Source organism: Myodes glareolus, chromosome 14 (genome assembly GCF_982192425.1).
Source record: "Myodes glareolus chromosome 14, mMyoGla1.1, whole genome shotgun sequence".
NCBI classification, from domain to species: Eukaryota; Metazoa; Chordata; class Mammalia; order Rodentia; family Cricetidae; genus Myodes; species Myodes glareolus.
Window position 1 is genome coordinate 6,168,668 of NC_142039.1, and position 12,166 is coordinate 6,180,833.

The window sequence follows — 12,166 nt, forward strand, 5'->3', positions numbered from 1 at the left end:
TGGGACCATCATTGCATAGAGAGATCACTATTATCCAAAATGTTATTGTGTGGGCACGACTGTACAATAAAAACAGTCAGAGCCGAAGAGATGGCTCAAGGGTAAGAGCAGTGACTGTTCATCCAGAGGTCCTGAGTTCAATTCCCAGCATCCACATGGTGGCTCACAACCATCTGTAAGGCTCTCTTTTGTCATGCAGGCATACATGAAGGCAGAACACTTCATACATAATAAATAAATAAATCTGCCGGACAGTGGCGGTGAATGCCTTTAATCACAGCACTCAGGAGGCAGAGGCAGGTGGATCTCTGTGAGTTCAAGACTACCCAGGTCTACAGAGCAAGTTACAGGACAGGCTCCAAAGCTACAGAGCAACCTGTCTCTCTGAAAAAACTGAAAAAAAAAACCTAAATCGAAAAAAAAAAGACAAACAAAACAGAAAAACAGTCTGTTTTATTAAACAGCTATGTTTGAGGGTCACAGAAGAGCTAAGAAAGTGTGGTCATCGTGGGCTTCTATGAGAGATTTTGAAAGTAGGGGAGGTTCAGATGACTCAAAGGTCTTACAAAGTGAGAAAGGTTAGGGGAGTGAGGTGAAGTGTTGATTAAGTGTGTATAGGTTAAGATGGCTATCCACTAATATGGTGTGGGCAATAAAAGGTCAAAATGAGTGTGAACCTGGGAGATTTATAGATGGATAGGCAAGAACTTTAAGAATCCTCTATCTGACGTCACCTGCTTATGCTTAGGTTTGTATATGAATAGAAAAGTGAGGTATGGAAGCATGGAGCAGAAGGAAATTAGCTCAAACTGGAAATGACCAGTAGGAAGGGGTTTCTTGTGGTTTGAGGTCATAAAGAGCAGTGTGGAATGGTCAGAGGATGATGTGGGAGAATTGTCTGTATTCTGTCAATCATATTTTAATAAAACGCTGATTGGCCAGGCAGGCAGTATAGGCGGGAAAACCAGACAGGAAGTAGAGGTGATGCAATGAGAACAGGAGAATTCTGGGAAGCAGAAGCTCTCTCTCAGCCATTCCTGTGCAGACCATCGAAGAGGCAACATGTAAACTGTCACACTGAGAAAGGTACTGAGCCCATGTGGCTAACATAGATAAGGATAATGGGGTAATATGTTATAAGAGTTAACAAGAAGCCTGACCTAATGGACCAATCAGTTTATAACCTTATAGAGTCTTGTGTGTGATTTTTCTTTGTTGCTTGCCGGCTGTTGGGGTACTGGGAGGGACAGAAACCCCAACAAGCCAGCCCTCATGTTACAAATGGCGCCAACGTGTGGACAACTGTATCCACATAAAGCTTGAGACAGCTTGGGAAGTAATTCTAGAACAAAATAACAGCATTGCATGGTTTCTTGGTGGCAGCAATTTCTCGGGTCTGCTCTGCTTGCTAGAGGCAAGCAAATGCTCTCATCTAAGAGAGACTTCCTGACTCAGCTTTAGCTGCAAAACCTTGCAGCTCTTTTAAGAGGTCCTGCCACGAAGCACTTAAACGGTGTTGATGAAAAGCTGAATGCATGCTTTTCGGTTTTCAGCCGTAGCAGGAAAAAAGCTGCGCTGTTTTAAAATGCCGTCTTTCTGGGCCGTCCTGCCAGGGCAATCTCTGACTCTTTCAGGCAGGCAGTCCGACTGAGTGTGGTCTGTGAGCAGAATGCTACAGCTTGCTTGCTAGCAAGGACCTTGAAACACCATAGAGTTGTGGCATTGAACACAGCTCTGGCTGGTATCTCAGCCGTGAGGCTGGAAAGTTAAAAAATGAGCTGGATCTAGCCGTCAAAGCCACGGCTCTCCATATTGCTTAGTAAATTAAAGGCTTATATAGTCAGAAAAAGAGAGATATACAGTAAAGAGAGATTCAAAGAGAAAGAAAACCTCTAACTGGTTTACACTGTGTTAAAAATATATGCAGGCTTAAGGTTAGAGTCATTAAAAATAAAAAAGAAAAAAAGGGAGAAATAGGGTGTGGTGGTACACACCTTTAATCCCAATGCCTGGGAGGCAGAGGCATATTGACCTCTGTGACTTCAAGGGGCAGAGGTAGATTGACCTCTGTGACCTCAAGGTGTGGTGGTAAACACCTTTAATCCCAACACTGGGGAGGCAGAGACAGGAGGATCTCTGTGAGTTCAAGGACAGCCTGGTCTACAGAGTTATTCCAGGACAAAGATATACAGAGAACCTCTCTCAAAAAGTAAAAGTAAAAATAAAAGAAATAGAGGTTGAAATAAAGATGGAAAATAAACAGAGAATCTTGATACTGTATGCTATTATTCTCTCTTTGAATTGTTTGAATGCTGAGGAAGGAGCAACAGCTGCTAAAGGACTTTTGTTTATAAATACTGCTGAACTAACCCGAGATAGGTATTTTGAAAATACCTTGGCTTCAAAACTGAAGTCAAAAGGTATGTTACTTTGGAGAAGAGATTTTGCTTTTGTTTCCACAGAAAATGAGAGGCTCTGGATTTATTCAGAGTTAAGAAAAATCATCTTTGGCCAAGGGAGACCTCCTGAGCAATCTCCGGTAGGAAGAGATGGCCCAGATGACAGAGTTCTACATCCAGAACAGATTCAAGACTGTTGCCTGAGATGATCAAGACTCACAGGATACTCCAGTCAGGACTTGATTATAACTTTAAATTTTCTTTAGGTCCCCATAAGATCATCAGCGCCCCCAACCAGCAGGAAGTAGCCTGAAATACTACGCCCACATTCCCAACAAATGGACTATGGGTATTTTCCTTTGTTAAAAAAAAAAAGAGGGAAATGATGTGGGAGAATTGTCTGTATTCTGTCAATCATATTTTAATAAAACGCTGATTGGCCAGGCAGGCAGTATAGGCGGGAAAACCAGACAGGGAGTAGAGGTGATGCAATGAGAACAGGAGAATTCTGGGAAGCAGAAGCTCTCTCTCAGCCATTCCTGTGCAGACCATCGAAGAGGCAACATGTAAACTGTCACACTGAGAAAGGTACTGAGCCCATGTGGCTAACATAGATAAGGATAATGGGGTAATATGTTATAAGAGTTAACAAGAAGCCTGACCTAATGGACCAATCAGTTTATAACCTTATAGAGTCTTGTGTGTGATTTTTCTTTGTTGCTTGCCGGCTGTTGGGGTACTGGGAGGGACAGAAACCCCAACAAGCCAGCCCTCATGTTACAAGAGGACAGCTGGGGTTTCTTGTCATTGTGCTCCAGCAAGCCCATCTGACTGTACCCTCAGAGCCCAAGATACACACGGTAGAGAAAGCCAGGTTCCTCTGGAGTCATATGTAGTGTGTGACTGTACCCTCAGAATCCAAGTTACACAGCAGCATAAAATCAGGTTCATCTGGAGTCATATGAAGCATGCAGTGCTGAGTCTCAGATCCCAGGGTGTTGAATGAGAAGATTTGGAGTGGATCCAAGCTACACATTTCTAACATGCTCCCAGGGATGACACACGGAAACCATTGTTCTAAATCTCTTTCTTGTAAATGTTCCAGCCCACAAGTACCTGGATTTGATACACTATGATTTCTATAAAATTACATGATGAAAACAACCAAAATTGAATTTATTGAATAATTATATAATTTTCCTGGTTCTCTAAATTTCTGATGTCTTTAATAAATTTACCGCCAAGCATCATTCATAATGTGTTCCAACATAATGTATTCTAACTCTTTCTACTTAGATGTCTCCTTCATGTTTCATACAACTCTCACCCACCTCCATGTGTCACTGTTCTTATCAAATGGGATGTTACCTACATATCCTTATAATAACCCAAACATTACCTGTGGCTCAAAGTGTTTCTACATAAAGATTCTTGGGGTCTTATCCAAAACATTTTGTCTTCCTTCACAGAACAATTATTGTACCAAAAATCTTTTCACTGTACTTTGCTATTTGATAATTTAATAATTCCCCTTTCTTTGTAGTAACTAAGAGTAAATATTTGACCAGTAGCATAGGCTTTGACACATTTTCTATCTCCCAAAAAGGGTTCAGCACAGCAGTAGAAAAACTAGAAGTACTGAATTGAGTCTTACTGATAACATGTAATTTTTACTTTCCAAAAAAGTTTATTAAATGAATTATAACTCTCAATCATGCACCCCCATTTATTTCTGCAGAATACAAAATAATTTTTAAAAAGTCGTGATTACATCATAAAGTTGTAAGCAAATGGTGCAAAAACACTCCATGAGTTGACCATGCTGTCCCTGTGTTTGTATCCTCATGTGAGCTCAGTGTTATCATTTTCTTTTGTTCAACATAAGCATAGTGGGATTTTCTTCAAAATAATATGAAAAAATTACTTTTTCTGCTTTGGTTAGCTTGAGAAGTATCAAATAAAATGGTAAAGGCTTCCATAAATTTACTATTTATGCAATGTCTTCCTTCTCGTACCCATACTAGAGCCAAACCCAGAATTGCTTTCTGTCTTTGCTATTTGCTTATCTTCTAAAAGTTAAATTGCTTAAAATCTACAGTCATGTCTACAGCCACATGGCTTCATCACTACAGTTCAGGCTTATGAAAGCTGTGGGACCCTGTCCTTCTGTAGGAGTCGTCCTTCCAAAAGCCATGAATACCTTGCCTAGGAGAACACGATCTATTTGAATTGTGAACCAATAAGGACATAGCTAGTTAACTTCTAGAAAAAAAGCTAAGAATATTTAACTAAACATTGATTGACAAGGAGACAAAAAATGAGAATTAAACTCATATTTTTACTTCTTGCTTTTTACATATGCCCCTTAAAACAAGTTTGGGCTTGTTTGTTTGGTTTGCAAATGGGGGGAAGAAGAAGAAGAAGAAGAAGAAGAAGAAGAAGAAGAAGAAGAAGAAGAAGAAGAAGAAGAAGGAGAAGGAGAAGGAGAAGGAGAAGGAGAAGGAGAAGGAGAAGGAGAGGGAGAGGGAGAGGGAGAGGGAGAGGGAGAGGGAGAGGGAGAGGGAGAGGGGAAAGGAAGAGGGAGAGGGAGAGGGGAAAGGGAAGAGGAAGAGGAAGAAAGACTTTCCTCTATTCTTTCTCTTTTTGTATCTTTGAAAACTTAGTTTAAAATGCTGATTGCTAAAATGTCTCATATATTTCTCTTTAAAAAAAAACAGGGAAGGGTCAGACAAGTAACTTGTGCTTTGGGCTCTGAGTCATGACACAGCCATTCTGTTTTTCTGTCACATAACATAACATCTCTTAGTAACATGATTTTGTCATTTCATCCTGGACTCCCAGAGAAGTTTCTTTAGATATAAATATAAGGAAGATAAATTAATCATAGATTTTAGACAGTCAACTATTCACCAAAAGTGAAGTTTGATCAATAACATAAGACCTCTGTACAGAAAAATACCAACAACCTTCTCATCTCCTACCACCTGAGAACGTAAATCAAGATGGATACTGTTAAATCAGCTAGACTAATCGATAATTTCTCTGCACATAGATTTTTGTATTTGTTCTTGTCATTTATTACATTTTTTTTCAATAGAGAAATGAACCTTTGAAAAATGAAAGTTTTTGTTTGCATTTCATATATCATTATCATTTTTGTAATATTCTTGTTACCAAAATCACATTAAAAGTCCTTTAAACTTAAAGATCATACTTGACAAGGCTTTTCAGTAGACTAGGTTTGATGCTGTTGAGAAATGGATGAGAGAATCATGAAACGCACAAGGTGAGCACGTACCAACTGCTGTCATGTAATCCCAGCGGTCCGTGAGGCACATGTTGAAGGTGAGGTGATCGGATGTTTGCCCTTGGCCAACAAGCAAAATATCCCTCTCCAAGTTCTGACACATAGAAGAAGTCCAGCCAACGAGAAACCAAAACACCACCAATAGTATTACCGCCAGCATCCTCATGACCCTTCCGCCAGTCATGTATGGAATTCTTTGTGCAGTTCTTGAGAGAAACACCTTCAAAACCCTGCAAAGGAAGAAGATCAAAATGTGAGGATAAACCAAATGGTCAGAAGGAAAATCTTTAAAATACAGCATTTTAGCTCTCAGGAAATTGGAACCCAACTGAAAATCACCTGCATAGTTTTAAGATAAGAACCCCACAAATATTATTGTTAATATTTTTATTAAAGTTCACTTCTCTTCCATCCAGTAGTATTCTAAGTCAAATCTTTCTGAAGTCAATTGTTTGTATCTATAATAGAACATTGCTCTCATTATTTTTTTTTGTATTTAACTTCACATGGCTTTTTCTTATAGTTATTTTATCACACTGTTAAATAATGTGGTATCATAAATGCAATTATAAAAGGGCTATTAAACATTAAGTTAATTCAGTAAAGTCATGTTGTCAAGGAGGATGGTCAGAATGAGCTGCTTAAAACTGTAGGCTTTTCAATGGACCTTTTCTTTTCTGTGAAGATGGTTCAAACAACTAAGGCAGAGAACTACTGCACTCTATGACCTAAGTATTATTTTACTTCTCAATATGCCAGGAAGGAAATAATTGAGTTTTCCCGTGTTAAAGTTTTATTGTCTCAGCAGCCATTGTCTGCAGTTCATCATACGGGGTGGAGCCTTGTGAAATTTCCCACCCGTACTGGCATATCAACTTGTGTCGTAATTGTGCAGGTTTTCTTTAGGTGAGCATGTTGTTGAGCTTTCATTGGTGATATCTTCCTGTCAGGTCTAGAAAACACTACCGAGCAGCAGGCGTCCTAGTTCCCTGGCTCTTACAATCATTCTTTCCCCTCTTCTGCAAGGTTCCCTGAGTCATAGGTCTAAGAGTTGTGTTGTAGGTGTACTGGTGATGGCTGGGCACCCACATTTACTTATTCTTTGCAGTTTGCCGAATTGCAAAGCTCTGTAATAACCTCTGTCTGCGACAAAAAAAACGCTCTTTTGACGAAGTGTGAGAGCTACAGGCATCTGTGGGGCTAAAGATAGGCGTTTAGACTGCAGTTAGGAATTACGGTGCTTTAGGGAAGTGGCAGTAGTGGGCTCTCTTCTCGGCTCCATGGCCACAATAGCGACAGGTGGTTGGCTGGGCTTTCAGTACCATGCATGACTTTCCTCCTGTCGAGCAGGACTGAAATCCAATTAAGCAGCTGCTGCTGATCCTCAAGACAAATGTGCCACTATTGCACTATTGGGGGTATCCTGCTAACTGGTCACTGCTATGGACTGTAGGCTTCCTAGCTGAGTAGGTCTGTTGTTTGCTTTTCTCCCTAGGTCACTTGCACAGCATCTTTGGATACTATGAGTGCTAATCCACAGGCAGGAGGCTTCTAGATCATTTCAGCTTGATTCTTCAATTCCTCGTCTGAAGAGTATGGTGTCATCAGCAATAGGGTCTTACCTTCCATTTCTGGGAGGCAACTAATGGCCACAGCAATAGCCTATATTGTTTTGGGAGTCTCTTGAACCTCAATCTCATCTCTAATAAATTGTATAATTATATGTATACCAAATAATTGTTTTAATAAACATTATTGGGCCATTGAGATGGGTCAGTGAAAAAAAGGTTGCTTACCACTATGCCTGATGACAAGTTCCATCCCAGGAACCCATATGGTGACAGTAAAGAGCCTAGTCCCAAAATGTGTCCTCTGACCTTCACATACATATTGTGGTATGTGCATGCCCATGTAACACACACATATGTACACACAAAATAAATAAATAAATAATACATACATATATAAATAAACAAAATGATTTCTTTGGTGTTAGGGATAGAATACAGGGCCTCAGGTATACAAGGTTTCCTTACTGCTGAGTCAGTAAGGAGTATCTACCCCTTTCAATTTAATTTCATTATGATTTGTTATAAGCAAATTATTGGTATATCTATTTTATATACTCAATACCTAGATAAACCTGTATACCTAGGTATATATAAAAATGTCCCATATAGAAAGAGGGCATGCATAGAAAGTTTAATTAGCTCTCTGGTTGAAAGTTTAATCCTAACTGTACGTTTGAAATTGTTACTATTGTATGAAAGTCCCAGAAAGTAATCAAACTATTACATTAAAAGTAAAATCAATGGAGGGAATGAGGAAATTGTTATCATATGAAACACTATATAGTCGTGTACTATGTGTAGTGGGTAAGTCTATTGTCCAGTAGGAAACACGGTGTTGGATCCCAGCCTTGCTGGAGAACCATCCTGAGAAACGGTAAAGGGGACAAGACACAAAGTGGTGCTGTTGTCAAGGGAAAAGTGTAGAGGAGAAGGGTGAGTGATCTTGAAGCAGCTGATGGAATTACTTTGCAGGAAGGGGTGTTTGCTTCCCAACCTTGCCCAGGACTCCTAGGTGTTTTTCAAATTCCTGATGATATTTTTTTACTAAGGTCAAGAGCTGCTGCTTTGGAGAAAATTACTTGTTACTTGTGCTTTATTTCTGTGACAAAGATATATAGAAAGATTTTCTTCTGATACCAAATGTTCATAGAAACTCTGAAGCTCAAAGAGTAAATAGTGAATTCATTAAGTGCCTTATTATGTCTTTGCAAATACTTTTTACTCTCATCACATCCCCTTCCCCCTTCTTCCCCTCTCTGTGTTTGTGTGTGTATGTGCACTCGCACGCACATGCTCAAGTGCAGGAGTGTGTACAGGCCAGAGACTGATGTTGGGTAGCTCTCTAGTGCTGTTTCTGATGCTATAGGAATGGTTCTCTCACTGAATTTAGAGCAAATCAATGGGCTGGACTGATTGTCCAGTGAGCTACAGGATCTGCCTACCTCTACCCTCCTACCCCGCCTCTCAACACTTGAGTTTTAGATACACGCCTTTTGCACAGATGCTGGGGATCTGAAGTCATGTCATCACATGGTAGAGTATCAAAGACTCCATCACAGAGCCATCTCCACAGCTCCATCAGTCAGATGAATTTTGATTGCAGAGAAAATCAACATGATGTGAGTTTGGGCATTTTTTAATAAAGAAATCTCATTTCTACGTTACCAGAAATGCTTATGTTTTCCAGATGACCCTTGGGTACTCATTGTACAACCTGATAACTCAAGATTACTGTAAATCCAATAATCTCATTTCTAGACAGGAAAAAAAAATACAACCTGCATTTCTGCCACCACTGATTTTACAACTTTCAAATAAAAAAAAAACTGTAACAAAAAAGTCTAAAACAGTTTAGAATGTAAGTTTCTTAAATAGTGTAAGACACATTTCTAGACATGCCTTAGAATAAAGTGAGAAAATCCTGGTCTAGCTTTTGAAAATTGAGCCCTTGTTCATTTCTATTAGTTGGGTCCTAGAAATCAAATTCTAAACATTATTTCCTAGGCATGCATTTGTATGAAACACAACTATGGAAGCACAATTACATACATATATACATACACACATATAGTCATACATACACCCATACACATGCACAGACATATCACACACATGCACACAATATATACACACATATATTCATACATACACCCATACACATACAGATATATGCATGCACACATACGTACTCATGCTCATAACACATGCACATATACATACATGCATTACATATATACACACACACACATACACAAAGTTTCTAATGTAATGACATTTCCATGATCTTTTCACAGATAAATTTTACTTTAAATTTGTTTTACTTTGTTTTAGAGATAGGGCTCCTCTGTATAACAGTTCTGAAACTTGCTTTGTAGACCAGATCTTGAACTCAAAAAGATACACCTCCCTCTACCTCCTGAGTGCTAAAATTAAAGGTACGCACCACCAGGCCCAGCACTTTAAAGTTTTTAGTTCAAATATAATTACAATATTCCTTCCTTCTTTCTCCTCCCTTTCCTTTACTATTCCTCTCCCCCATTCCTTCTCAAATTCTTTGGCTATTACTTATATGTATTTATATAACTTGCTGAGTCCTTTAAGTGTTGCTTATGTGTATATATTGTTGATTGCAAGCATGCATGTTTTAATATTGTATTGGATAACCATTTAGGGGGTTCATCCCTGGGAATGACTAATTCTTCTTCTCTTAGTAGTCTTAAATTGGCTGTCACTTTTCTTTATCTAGCAATGGAACCCCAGGACATTTCTCCATCCACAGAGGCATGTCAGCTGCTGTTGTCAGTGTTTAGGCAGTCATGTGGTCCCATGGTTGAAATTTCATGGGTGTGGGGAAATGATAAGGCAGCTATCTTCTCAGGAAGTTTTCCCATTTGTAAAGGCATAAAAATTTAGAATGAATAAGGAACACATTATTCTGGCTGACGTGTGTGTGAAAAAATGTAATTTTGAAGATAAAGGGTACTTGTCCCTGCTTTCTCACGCTCCACATTTCTAGTTTGAGCTCATACAACTGTTTTGTCATTCAGGGTCTAGTTGATACTCTCATCTCCTCACCATGTGGGCTTCCAGCTCTTGACACGCATGAGGCACAGGCTCCCACTGTGTCATGGTACCCTGATTTCCCTCCCTTTCTGTCAGTTCCTTCTCAGTCTTGGAAGTCATCTCCTTCCTCGGCCATCCTTTCGTGTGGCAGTGTTTTTCACGGACCTTCTAAATGTCACTCCTTAGGTTCTTATCCTGCACAGCACACCCAGGCTATTGCATCTGCTCCTGTTTCACTTGTCAGTCACCAGCAAGTCCCACATCTATATATTCAGTTCAGAACACTCCCCTGAGTCCAAGTTCTGTAGCTCAATAGCCTATCAAAGACAAGCAGACCCCCAATTAAAACACTCTCTCCCTCTGCCCTCCAATCCACTTGGCTGTATGTTACCTATCTCCATGGGTACTGTGACCTAATTATACAATGCAGAGACTTAGGAATGAACCCTGGAGTTTTTCCTTCATCCACACTCCAGCAATTAAATGAATCATCAAGGATTTATTTTCTATGTCTTCACTGTCTTTCAAATCCTCCTGTTTTTTTCCATCTGCACCACCCTTATATAGCTCCTGCACACTAATTTATTCTCATAGTAACAGTCTTGACCATCTACAATCCACAGCATACAGTGAGGCTGCATGGTTTTTCTATAGTTTTTTTTCTGGCCATCTTCTCCTATTTACATTCCTTTTGTGTCTCTTTACCCAAATTTAGATCCTCTCTCTTACAGTGAAAGGGCTCTGAACACAGGCTCCTCCTCACCCAGCAGCTGTCTATCCATTTTTTTTCTTCCAACAGACCTGTAGGTCCCTCCGAATGACATGCTGGGGTCATATAACTTAGCAATTATTTTCAGCAGACTTTAGAAGGGTACAGGTGATTTTCCAAATAGATTTCTCAGACCTGCAAAATAGATCTTCACTTTTTATTATGACATGGCCAAAGTTTAATTCCCCCAGTGAAGAAAATTTCTATTTCTACAATGTGTGCATATCTTTGTGATTTCATAACATCTCTTTCATTTACAAAAAAGAATAAACCTGTTCATCCTGAGGTCACCCAGGCTGCTGCTCCATCCACCCAGCCAGAGTAATCCAACACCATGAAGGTTTGCCTCTGCCTGTAATGCCTGCTAGTTTGCTGGGAAGGGAATCATATAAAAGGGGCTATGAGTTGGAGTCACTGTCTGTAACTCTGCTTCAGTGGTGACAAACTCCTATGTTCATTTAATTTTCATCCATTTTTCAAATCCTCATTTTCAGAACTAAAAGCTACTGATTTGGCCACTAAGTGGATTTTTAGGTAAGAATCAGGGAAAGATAAAAGAATTGCCACTATCTGGATGAAGATAAGTTAGCCTTGCCAATATCCAACTTCTCCAAACTGCTACACACACATTAATTATTGCTAGTATAAGAGAGAATGGTCACCACTGGGCCTCTCGCATGCTTTGTCAGTCTTGGGATGTGTCTCAGCCGGAAGCTCACATCATCTTTCTTCTCTTCTTCATTCGGCAAGGTAGGATAAGGAGCATTAGTGATGAGGGGAGGGAAGGAGTGAAGGGAGCAAGGACACAGAACTCTCAAGCTTCATCCTGATGGTTAGATCAAGAATGAAATCTTATCGAGTCTCAGAAACAAAGAGGGAAAAATGAAAAAAAGTGAATAGAGTTTAAGAGACATATGGTATATGATCAAACATATCAACACAAATAAAAAGGAGTAAGAAAATAGGGAAAAGAAAGGTGTGAGAAGAATATCTGAATAAATAATGATTGACCCAGTCCAAATATGACAGTGGACATGAATTCACATATTAAAGGAGC

General features: G+C 39.6%; 1 protein-coding gene across 1 annotated transcript in view; it reads right to left on the bottom strand.

The window, feature by feature from the left end:
* Gpr158 (G protein-coupled receptor 158) overlaps positions 1 to 12,166 on the bottom strand; it is a 337,748-nt gene that overhangs the window by 26,434 nt on the left and 299,148 nt on the right. Inside the window, exon 7 of the mRNA XM_048461085.3 lies at positions 5,698 to 5,936. Within this exon, the coding sequence (XP_048317042.3) occupies positions 5,698 to 5,936 (239 nt within the window). The remainder of the gene's footprint in view (positions 1 to 5,697; positions 5,937 to 12,166) is intronic.